The sequence below is a fragment of the Hyla sarda genome, chromosome 2 (assembly GCF_029499605.1).
Source record: "Hyla sarda isolate aHylSar1 chromosome 2, aHylSar1.hap1, whole genome shotgun sequence".
Taxonomy (NCBI): Eukaryota; Metazoa; Chordata; class Amphibia; order Anura; family Hylidae; genus Hyla; species Hyla sarda.
The window spans coordinates 490624171-490636772 of record NC_079190.1 but is presented as its reverse complement, the minus strand read 5'-3'; the positions used below and the strand labels follow the sequence as shown (position 1 = coordinate 490636772).

The 12602-nt window shown below is 42.8% G+C and overlaps 1 protein-coding gene across 2 annotated transcripts in view; it reads left to right on the top strand.

Moving 5' to 3' along the window:
- Positions 1-12602, top strand: part of HLCS (holocarboxylase synthetase) — a 219066-nt gene that overhangs the window by 23655 nt on the left and 182809 nt on the right. For both annotated transcript variants that reach the window (XM_056559611.1, XM_056559612.1), the window contains 3 exons: positions 1854-2016; positions 9914-10827; positions 11942-12124. In XM_056559611.1, the coding sequence (XP_056415586.1) occupies positions 1854-2016; positions 9914-10827; positions 11942-12124 (1260 nt within the window). The remainder of the gene's footprint in view (positions 1-1853; positions 2017-9913; positions 10828-11941; positions 12125-12602) is intronic.

The window sequence follows — 12602 nt, the reverse complement described above, 5'->3', positions numbered from 1 at the left end:
TCTTCTAGATCCGCTACCTTGGATTTAAGAGCGGCGATCTCATCTTCCATATTGTTTTGAGAATCTATTAAAGAGTTGTGAGACTCTGCAAATTCCCCAAACTTTGTTTCTAGGTGATCCACTCTGTTACCCAGGTCAGTGATTTCAGACTGTAAAGGGTTAACCACTCTTTGGACATCCTGGAGGAAGGTGGTTCTCAACAGTAACAGCATGTCTTTCATAGTCACATCTGTGAGTTGCTGGCCAGTGACAAGGAGATCAGCTAGGGGATCTGCCTGGATATCTTGATTCAGGGTATTGCTGTCCTTACTGTTGTCTTTAGTGGGTGTATAAGCAGGGTCTGTAAATGGCCGACCTGAAGGAACTTTGGGTGAAGGGACCGCCCCCCTTGTCGTTTCTTCTAGCAATGTGTCAGCACAATGGTGGTCTGGGCCCTCAGCTTCCTCAGCTGCCCAGGACCGGGGAGAAGCGGTCTTACCCGTGTTGCCGACGTCCTCAGCAGCCGCCGAGATGGATCTGAGTTCCGGGTCAGAGGAGGACCTGCGGCTCCGTGCAGGTGGTGGTGTGTTGCGGAGCTGCGGCCGTTGATTGAGTGCGGCTAGGGATCCCGGAGAGCGGGTAGGTGGGGAAGGCGGACAAGCGCCATCTTGAAAACGGGAGGCGCGCGGCACAAAGCTGAATTTTTTTCAGCGCCCCGTCCCGTCCAGGCTTGCGGCGTCTCACCGGCATTGTCTTGGGTGCTTTAGGGCTCAGTGGGTGATCGCAGTTCACGGCAGAACGCTGGGTATTAGTCGCTTTAGCAGGGCAGTGAGCGGAGCTCCTTTAGCCTGCGACCATCCGCCTCGGCAGCCAGACCACCGTATTAAAGGTTTTTATATATATATATCAACTGGCTCCAGAAAGTTAAACAGATTTGTACTTGTACTTCTATTAAAAAAAATCTTAGTCCTTTCAGTACTTATGAGCTGATGAAGTTGAGTTGTTCTTTTCTGTCTAATTGCTCTCTGATGACACCTGTCTCAGGAAACGCCCAGTTTAGAAGCAAATCCCCATAGCAAACCTCTTCTACTCTGTGCAGTTCCCGAGACAAGCAGAGATGTCAGCAGAGAGCACTGTTGCCAGACAGAAAACAACTCTACTTCAGCAGCTGATAATTATTGAAAGGATTAAGATTTTTTAATAGAAGTAATTTACAAATCTGTTTAATTTTCTGGAACCAGTAGAGATAAATAAAAAAAAAGTTTTTTTCCTGGAATACCCCTTTAATATAATATCATGGCAGTCTGGTCCATATGGGGGTCTTGAATGGGACATATATCTACCACCAGGTCATCATTTGGAGTAGATCTGTATGTCTATATAGAGCAACACATATGAACAGTAGCCTGCGGACCAATAGTTTACTATCAGACTGTTTTCGTTTATTGTATTATTCTTTGTTACAGACAAGGTGAATCCCTGATGAACCTTATTCTTTTGTTTACTGAGAAACACGTTGGATAGGAATATGATAGATAAGTCTTGCTTAATATCAGAGCATACAAACTGGATGTGTATAGACATACATATATTTTTTTTAGTAATAGGGGTAAATGTGATACCTTTGTTGGACATACTAGGTCTACTTCTTGGTTAATCTATGATTAAGAGAATTATCAGAATTATCACCGTATCTCTACTAAGATAGGGGTTTTTAAATAGTAATAATAAAGGATAAGTTTTAGAATATTTTTATTCTTTTCACTTTCCTAAATAGCCGCAGGATCTAATCTACATACTCTAGTATGTATTCTTCTTTAACTATTTGATGTCCTTATCTAAAGAAGTTTTTTTTTGGTTCCTTTTTTTCCTAGGTCCGGAAGCTCTCTGAATACTGTTTACCTCTTGCTCTGCACCATGGAGACTCTTCAAGGTTATTGGCCGAAGCGAGTGTGGATAACTTCAGCGAACTGGGTATAGCATTCATGGAAGATCGCCTGCGGATGGATAATGGATCGCTTCCTCAGAAAATTACCTGTAAGCTTCTTTTCTTGTATCTGTGCTGAAGGATCTGGTAGGGTGGACGGATTTCACACATTAATGAGACCGATATATGGAGGGTAAATTACTAAACCATTTTCTTATAGGTTTTCAATAGGAAACCCCCCCCCCCCCCCCAAAAAAAAAAAAACTTTTCTTCCCATACACCTAAATAATAAAGTGATTATTAAAAGTGCAATCTTTATTTAATTTAATGTGCACACTAGATTGGTTTAAAATATACAGGTGCCATACAGTCCTGTATGTAAAGGACGGTCCTGACCAGCCGGTCTATAGAATATGTTCCATTCGTTTTCCAGTATGGGGTGCCTGCAGAAACACCCTTACATTAGGATAATATAGGACAATAGCACCTGATTTAAAATCCCTTTTACATGGCCCCCCTGAAGGCCGTGTAAAAGTGTTTTTAAATCTGGTGCCATTGTCCTATATTATCCAAGTGTAGAGGTGTTTCTGCGGGCACCCCATATTGGAAAACGAATGGAACATATCCTATAGACCGGCTGGTCAGGACCGTCCTTTACATACAGGACTTTGACACCTGTATATTTTAAATCAATCTAGTGTGTGAAATTAAATAAAGATTGCACTTTTAATAATCACTTTATTATTTAGGTGTATGGGAAGAAAAGTTTTTTTTTTTTGGATGACTGTTGGTAACCTACAGTGGGGACCAAAAGTTTGGGCACCCCAGGTAAAAATTTGTATTAATGTGCATAAAGAAGCCAAGGAAAGATGGAAAAATCTCCAAAAGGCATCAAATTACAGATTAGACATTATTATAATATGTCAATAAAAGTTACATTTTATTTCCATCATTTACACTTTCAAAATAACAGAAAACAAAAAAATGGCGTCTGCAAAAGTTTGGGCACCCTGCAGAGTTAATATCTTGTACTGCCCCCTTTGGCAAGTATCACAGCTTGTAAACTCTTTTTGTAGCCAGCCAAGAGTCTTTCAATTCTTGTTTGAGGTATCTTTGCCCATTCTTCCTTACAAAAGTCTTCCAGTTCTTTGAGATTTTTGGGCTGTCTGTCACGCACTGCTCTTTTAAGGTCTATCCATAGATTTTCAATTATATTGAGGTCAGGAGATTGTGAAGACCATGGCAAAACCTTCAGTTTACGCCTCTTGATGTAATTCCCCGTGGATTTCGAGGTGTGTTTCGGATCATTATCCATTTGTAGAAGCCATCCTCTCTTTAACTTAAGCTTTTTCACAGATGGCATCAAGTTAGCATCCCAAATTTACTGAAATTTTATTGAATTCATTTTTCTTTCTACTCGTGAGATGTTCCCTGTGCCACTGGCTGCAATACAACCCCAAAGCATGATTGATCCACCCCCATGCTTAACAGTTGGACAGAGGTTCTTTTCATTAAAATCTGTTCCCCTTCTTCTCCAAACGTACCTTTGTTCATTCCGGCCAAAAAGTTCAATTTTAACCTCATCGGTCCACAGAACTCTTTTCCAAAATACATCAGGCTTGTCTATATGTTCATTTGCAAAGTTCAAACGCGTTTTTTTGTGGTGAGGACGTAGAAGAGGTTTTCTTCTGATGACTCTTTCATGAAGACCATATTTGTACAAGTATCTCTTTATAGTAGAATAGTGTACCACAACTCCAGTGTCTGCCAGATCTTTCTGGAGGGATTATGCAGTCAAACGTGGGTTTTGAATTGTTTTTCTCACAATCCTGCAAGCTTTTCTGTCTGATATTTTTCTTGGTCTTCCAGATCTTGCTTTAACTTCCACTGTTCCTGATGACTGCCATTTCTTAATTACATTCTGAACACAGGATATTGACATCTGAAAACATTTTGCTATCTTCTTATAGCCTTCTCCAGCTTTGTGAGCGTCAACTATTTTCAGTTTTAGATTTCTAGACAACTGCTTAGAAGAACCCATGGTGCTGATTGTTGGGGCAAGGTCAGATGAGTCTGGACATTTAAAACCTTTGAGATTGGCATCACCTGCTTTTCCCAGATGATGATTGAGAACAATCCATGACACTGGCAGGTCTCAGCTTTGCAAAGGGGGCAGTGCATGCTATAAATTCTGCAGGGTGCCCAAACTTTTGCAAATGCCATTTTTTTTGTTTTCTGTTATTTTGAAAGTGTAAATGATGGAAATAAAATCTAACTTTTGTTGACATATTATAAGAATGTCTAATCTGTAATTTGATGCCTTTTGGAGAATTTTCCATCTTTCCTTGGCTTCTTTATGCACATTAATACAAATTTTTACCTGGGGTGCCCAAACATTTGATCCCCACTGTATAAGAAAATGGTAGGGTGGACGGAGACACGAAGCACCATCACCTGCCTCGCTCCTCGGTGACATCAAACCTGAATTGATGACTGTCACCATTTGCTGCTCACTTCTGTGGGAGATTAACATTGTAGAGGCATACAAATAACCATAAACAGCTGTCAGAGACAGTGAGACAGAAGTGAACTTTAAAGGGGTACTCCAGTGGAAAACAAATGTTTTCAAATCAACTGGTGCCAGAAAGTTAAACAGATTTGTAAATTTATTTCTATTAAAAAATCTTTATCCTTCCAATACTTATCAGCTGCTGTATGCTCAAAAAAAGTTGTGTAGTTCTTTCCAGTCTGACCACAGTGCTCTCAGCTGACACCTCTGTCTGTGTCATGAACTGTCCAGAGTGGAAGCAAATCCCCATAGCAAACCTCTTCTGCTCTGGACAGTTCCTGAGATGGACAGAGGTGTCAGCAGAGAGCACTGTGGTCAGACTGGAAAGAACTATACAACTTCCTCTGGAGCATACAGCAGCTGATAAGTACTAGAAGGATTAAGATTTTTAAATAGGAGTAATTTTCAAATCTGTTTAACGTTTTACAACCAGTTTATTAGAAAGAAATTGTTTTCCTCCAGAGTACCCCTTTAAACAAGGCTTTTCCTGATTTTTTTTTTCAACATAAAAGAAATGCAGCCTTTTACATTCAGGCTCAAAATATAAAGTAAATTCTACTTGTCCAAGCACTTACTCCCATAAACCTTCCCTATATACACTGGTTGCTTAGGACCAGCCACCCAACTAAACAGTCATCAAAATTGCTTCTCACAAATGTCCCTTTTAAAATTGTAGACCTCAGGGCTCCAACTCCCATCAGAGGTAGAGGTTCCTTCCAACCTGAGCCTAATTTTAAAGGGGTACTCTGGTGAACATTTTTTTCACATTTTTAACTGGCTCCAAAATGTTAAACAGATTTGTGAATTAATTCTATTAAAAGATCTTAGTCCCTCCAGTACTTATCAGCTGCTGTATGCTCCACAGGAAGTTGAGTTGTTCTTTTCTGTCTGACCACAGTGCTCTCTGCTGACACCTCTGTCCATGTCAGGAACTGTCCGGAGCAGGAGAGGTTTGCTATGGGGATTTGCTCCTACTCTGGACAGTTCCTGACACAGACAGAGGTGTCAGCAGAGAGCACTGTGGTCAGACAGAAATGAACTATGCAACTTCCTCTGGAGCATACCGCAGCTGATAAGTACTGGAAGGGTAAAGATTTTTTAATTGAAGTAATTTACAAATCTGTTTTGACTTTCTGGCACCAGGTGATGTCACAGGAACCTGGACTGGTCTAGGAAGGGAATAAAAGGCCCCAGTACCAACCTGCCTTTTTATTCCATAAAAATCCATTCCCAAGAACAGACGTTACCAAAGGTTCCTTTTCAGCTATAGTCTGATAGTAATTTTCAATATCCTGGATTCCAGCTTTCCCTGGATGAGATATTTGCTTGCCGAAACCTGCTAGTGAAATATGACAGGCACCTTGGTGAAATATAATGATCCCTGACCACACTTCATGTAGATGAATATATTAACACAGCATTTTATTAGGATTCTATTCTGGGTCTAGGCGATGAATCAGATGACCATACCGCCTGTATGTACAGTATAAGCTCCACACACTGGTCCTCTGTTTGCTAATCTTAGACTTTAGTCACTGAGAAATATTTCTGTCAGATGATTGTACTCAGTCCCTGGGTCTGTTCCTAAGAAAATGTCTTTTTACCGTGGCCCCGTCCAAGGAGAAGACTAGTAGGAACCCAAATCTTCTCAGTCAGGTGGTAAGGTGTATATTTGGTTGCATAGAGTTCACTATGGAACATGTTTGCGTGGTTGGACTAGCCCACCAGCGATTGAGGATCCTGTAGGACCAGACTCTGACTTAAATGTGATGTTACGGCCACTCAAACCTCAATGCAAGTCTATGGGGGGGCGTGACGGCCATCATCCCGCCTCCCATAGACTTACATTGAGGGGGCGTGGTCGTGACATCACGAGCGGGGCGTGACCATGACGTCACAAGCCCCCGCCGGCATCACCGGTCATCCGGCACAGAGCGAAGTTCGCTCCGTGCACTGGATGTCTGGGATACCACAGCCGAGAACGCGAGGGTCCCCAGTGGCTGGACCCCCGTGATCAGACATCTTATCCCCTATCCTTTGGATAGGGGATACGTTTTCTAGGGGCGGAGTACCCCTTTAATATTGGGCAGATGTGGGCTCATAGTGGCTGGCAACATACATTGACAGCACATTGAGTAACCTATCAAACGAGTCTAACATTTTTATTGGTTATTTTGAATAATTCTTATTGGTAATTGGCCTGAGTAGGCATTCATACTAGCAAAGATTATGATGCAACTAAAAGAGGGCACACTTGTTCTATATAGCTGAAGGATGAGGGGTGCGCCAATTTCCAAAGGGGAATCCAGCAGAAAAAAATCAGCTCAGAAATTCCATTGCAGCAGAGTCCCATTGTTTTCAGTAGGATTTTGCTGCACACGGCATAATTTACACGCCAGAAACATCAGTTTTTTTTGTTTATTTTCTTTTTTCTTTTTCCATAACCTTTTTTTTGTTGTTGTTTTACCATCGACCTAGTAATATGAGAATTTTTTTTTTGTGGAATAAGTTAGACTTTTTAATGACACACTTTATTTTATATGTCTTATGTATTGAAAAAAAAACTTGTGGGTTTAAATGGGGGGAAAAAAACTTTTCCATTTTGTTAGGGTTTTGTTTTTTAACATCGTTTACATTTGTCTCATATTGGCATTTGTCTATTTTTCTTTTTGTTCACTGCGTGATCAATAAATAATGTTATATTTTATTAGTTCGAACATTACTGTACGCAGCCAAACCAATTACAATTTTTTGTCGTTTTGATATTTTTTAATTTAGAAAATAGTAAGGGGGGGGGGAAGGGTTTGTTTAGAATTTATATTATTTTTTTTATTTTTAAGAAATTTTTTTTTGTTACCTACACAATAAGGACTGTTTTATTCCTTGTACAGTACACTGCAATACTAATGTATTGCAGTGTACCTATATTTTAGCAGTCTCCTATTACACCCTACCTCTGTGCTACCATATAGATAGTTGGCTTCAGAAGAACCGGGTTCAGCGGCGCTGATCGACAAGACAGGTAAATGGATAAAAGATGATTTATTGACCAGAATGCAACGCGTTTCGCTGCGCATGCGCAGCGAAACGCTTTGCATTCTGGTCAATAAATCCTCTTTTATCCATTTACCTGTCCGGTGCCTGAGGAAGCTGCCCATGCGCAGCAAAACGCGTTGCATTCTGGTCAATAAATTCTCTTTTATCCATTTACCTGTCTGGTCGATCAGCGCTGCTGAGCCGGGTTCTTCTGAAGCCAACTATCTATTGCCGTACACTTCCCGGAGGGCAGCAGACGACCTACCTTATATACCATTACCATTGTTGGGTATGTCGCTACACAACCACCCAGGGTGAGCAGCTAATTTATATACTAATCTAACCCTCGGGGTTTAACCTCCCTGGCGGTATGATTCTGTCTGGAAATGTGTACCAAAAGCGGTACAATTTTTTTTAACTGAATTTCACATCTCCCCCGTCACATTCCCCTCTCCCTTGTCACATCCCCCGTCACATTCTCCTCCCTCCTTGTCACATTCTCCCCCCTCCTTGTCACATTCCCCCCCTTGTCACATTCTCCCCCTTCATGTTACATTCCCCTCCCCCCCTGTCACATCCCCCCTTCATGTCACATTCCCCTCCCCCCTGTCACATCCCCCCTTCATGTCACATTCCCCTCCCCCCTGTCACATCCCCCCTTCATGTCACATTCCCCTCCCCCCTGTCACATTCCCCTCCCCCCCTGTCACATTCCCCCCCTTGTCACATTCCCCCCTTGTCACATTCCCCCCTTGTCACATTCCCCCCTTGTCACATTCATCCCCCCTTCTCACCTTGTCACCTTTGTGTCCTGCAGTATCATACACTAGGTTTGCCGGCAGATTTCAAACCTAGTGTATTTGCTTCAGAACAAGCCCTTTCCCCTTCAGCCAATCACAGGCTTTACACCACTGCGGCCTGTGATTGGCTGAAAAGTGAAAGGTCCTAGAAGATGAATAGTGAAGAGAGGACACCCCGGACCGCACGGAGGGGAACGGCATCTTCAGGGACCGGGATTAGGTGAGCAAAAGTTTTTTTTATTTTACTACTTTTTCCTTTTACACTTAGCTCCGTGTTTTTCTACCAGGGGGCCTCCAGCTGTTGTGAAACTACTACTCCCAGCATGCCCGGACAGCCTTTGGCTGTTCGGGCATGCTTAGAGTTGTAGTTTTGCAACAGCTGGAGGCCCCCTGGTAGGGAAACACTGACTTTTAGTATTTTTCTTTACCTGCTCTGGCCGAGCCCCGCAACGGGAGCCGACCAGAGCAGATAATCGCATGTTTTCCCGGGGGCCGCATCGCTATATCGCATTGCTTTTGCGATATATCGTGCAGCCCGGCCGGGAACTCTGCAATTCTAGCCCGAGCGTGACTCGGGGTTACCGATCCTAGCAGGGAAAATTAACCCCGAGTCACGCTCGGGAATACCGCTCAGGAGGTTAAACAATATTACTCTATGGAGCGCTTACTCCCTTATCTCTGTGCTACCATGGCAGGCCTGGCAGCCATCCCCAGGACACTGGGTGCCATGACAATGCAAAGGCAACCTTCCGATTACACCGCAAGTAAGGGGTTACAGTTAGGTTCTGGTGGCGCTCATCTGTCTTACTGCCTAAATGCTGTGGTCCCTATTGACTGCCCCATCTAAAGAGTTAAATGCCCAGGATCTGAGACATCTTCTTTCCTGCCCGCTTCTGTATTGTACAATACAGGAATATGGGTGCACTACTGTGGTAGATGTATACAATGACATTGGCTAATCCCTCAACACTGATGTTAAAATTGAGACATTCGCCAGTATATCCTTATATGAAGGACATACCAGAGCCCGCACACCAATGCCAAGGTTTCTCAAATGGCCCGGGACCTAACGCTAATCCTACCTATGCGTGATAAGCAAAACAGGGGCCAGTGGGTCTATCTGGTGTAGGATTCTATTGTGGCACTTGTAGTCCGCTGCAGGCATCCTCCATTGTATGCATTTTTATGCTGGGGATCGCCCCTAGCAACGGACTACAAGGGCAGGATCTGCTCCCCCAGTATAAATGCACAACCGCATTTGGGGTTGAGCACCTCCATCCATTTGAGACCACGTTTTTTGTTGTCCGCTTCTGTATTGCCCAGCCGGCATTTGTTAAATACGGAGTGAGCCCAGCTTCCGAGCCTGCTCCTATTTTCACAGTTCTCATTCTCCACCGCTAGAAGGATGAATATTCTGCTGGCTGGTCTGGAAAACAGACACTAATGTTGTTCCACCTCTTTGTCAGACAAGTGTCCCACCGGCTTAGCTCAAATTTTTTACCATAATTTGAACCCAAATTTAGTTTAAGGCCATTTTTGTAGCCTAATTGTATCTTATTATTCTTGCTGTTGTGTTACACACTTTTTGTTGTTGTGTTACAGCCGTGCACTTGAAAAAGTCTTTTACGAATAAAGAAAAAGCATTACAAGAAGAAGCCTCGGTTGAAACCGTATCCGCCCAGGAACCAGTAGGGTCTGGTTCTGAGAAGAACCGTATAGAAGAAATGGGAGTAGCTGAGAGCACTGAGATGGTTCACAGCCAAAAAAGTGGTGGAAACTCCGGTGCAAGTGGTGGAACTGATCCCAGACAGAAAGAGGAAGCTGGTGGAGAACATCTTCATCTCCACCTATCTAGCTGCCATGAGTGTCTAGAGCTGGAGAACTGTACCATCGAGTCGGTGAAGTTTGCATCAGCTGAAAACATTCCGGACCTCCCTGATGACTTCAACAGCTTGGAGGACAGTTCTGATGGGAGTTGTCTTAAAGAGACATCAACTCTTAACAGAACCGGAAAGCCACCAAATGTTCTCATATATGGTGGCTCCACATCCCCAGACCGGCTGCAGCGAGTCAAAGATGTCCTTCTCCAGTGTTTCGATCCTTATAGATATGTAGTCTACCCCCTCCCAGAAGAACAAGTCCTCAGGGCTCCGTGGATGGACAACTGTTTGTTATTGGTGGTGGCGGCCGAGCAGCCAATATCATCCCAGGTCCAGGACCTGTTCACTTCTTATATGGAAAGTGGTGGGAAGATCCTAGGACTGTCCTCCTCATTTACATTTGGCAACTTGAGTTTACAGAAGAGGTCTCAGATAGAGGAGTCCGTACAAGCTTTTGTCTTTGACAGGTCCAAAGGCAATCAGATTAATTTCAATGGAATCGCCAGCGGCTTTGTGTATGAGATGCATGACGATGATCAGGTGGATGGATGGGGCTACATGGACAGTGATAGTCAAGATGTGATCATGATCCACCAAACCTATGGAGAATGTGATGGAGAAGCCGTTCTTTGTCAGGTTAGTGTAGCTTTGCACACAAGCAAATTCCAACATTATTTTATATTTAATATAAAAAGTTTAATAACTGTGTACATACATCTGATCACTTATCTTGTATTGTTACTAATTTATATCCTGTATTATACTTCAGAGCTGCACTCATTGGGGGAGTCACTGTGTACATATATTACCAATCCTGTACTGATCCTGAGTTATATCCTGTATTATACTCTAGAGCTGTACTCACTATTCTGCTGATGGGGTCACTGTGTACATACATTACATTACTTATCCTGTACTGATCCTTAGTTTTATCCTGTATTATACTCCAGAGCTGTACTCTCTATTCTACTGGTGAGGTCACTGTGTACATACATTACTTATCCTGTACTGATCCTGAGTTATATCCTGTATTATACTCCAGAGCTGTACTCACTATTCTGCTGGTGAGGTCACTGTTTACATACATTACATTACTTATCCTGTACTGATCCGGAGTTATATCCTGTATTATACTCCAGAGCCGTACTCACTATTCTGCTGGTGGGGTCACTGTGTACATACATTACATTACTTATCCTGTACTGATCCTGAGTTATATCCTGTATTATACTCCAGAGTTGTACTCACTATTCTGCTGGTGAGGTCACTGTGTACATACATTACATTACTTATCCTGTACTGATCCGGAGTTATATCCTGTATTTTACTCCAGAGCTGTACTCTCTATTCTGCTGGTGGGTTCACTGTGTACATGCATTACATTACTTATCCTGTACTGATCCTGAGTTATATCCTGTATTATACTCCAGAGCTGTACTCACTATTCTGCTGGTGAGGTCACTGTGTACATACATTACATTACTTATCCTGTACTCACTATTCTGCTGGTGAGGTCACTGTGTACATACATTACATTACTTATCCTGTACGGATCCAGAGTTAGGTACTCCGCAAAGTCTGTTCTGATGGGTCAACCCCTCATCACCCATAGCATCTTTACTATATCCTGTACAGTGCTCTCCGTTAACATCTATGACGCTGATGCTCAACGTGAAATTGCTACGTATACTATATGTTAATTCACATTGTGCTCTAACTTACTGTTTTTCCTGTATTATTTTATCCACAGGTGAGACTGGAGAGCGCTGCACAGGGTCAAATGGATCATGATAAGGAGACCTTTGACTCTCTAAAACTGAGCAACCCCCAGAGGCACGAGGTGCTGACACAGATCCTCCTAAGTCTTGGTCTGGATTGTGAAACGCGCTCTGTCCCCTCTCTGACCCCTGTTTACCTGCTGACTGCCCGAGAGGTGAGTGTCCGCCTGTGACCTCTTATATAGTGTCCGCCTGTGACCTCTTATATAGTGTCCGCCTGTGACCTCTTATATAGTGTCCGCCTGTGACCTCTTATATAGTGTCTTCATGTGACCTCTTATATAGTGTCTTCATGTGACCTCTTATATAGTGTCTTCATGTGACCTCTTACAGTGGGGATGAAAAGTTTGGGCACCCCAGGTAAAAATTTGTATTAATGTGCATAAAGAAGCCAAGGAAAGATGGAAAAGTCTCCAAAAGGCATCAAATTACAGATTATACATTCTTATAATATGTCAACAAAAGTTAGATTTTATTTCCATCATTTACACTTTCATAATAACAGAAAACGAAAAAATGGTGTCTGCAAAAGTTTGGGCACCCTGCAGAATTTATAGCATCCACTGCCCCCTTCGCAAAGCTGAGACCTGCCAGTGTCATGGATTGTTCTCAATCATCATCTGGGAAGACCAG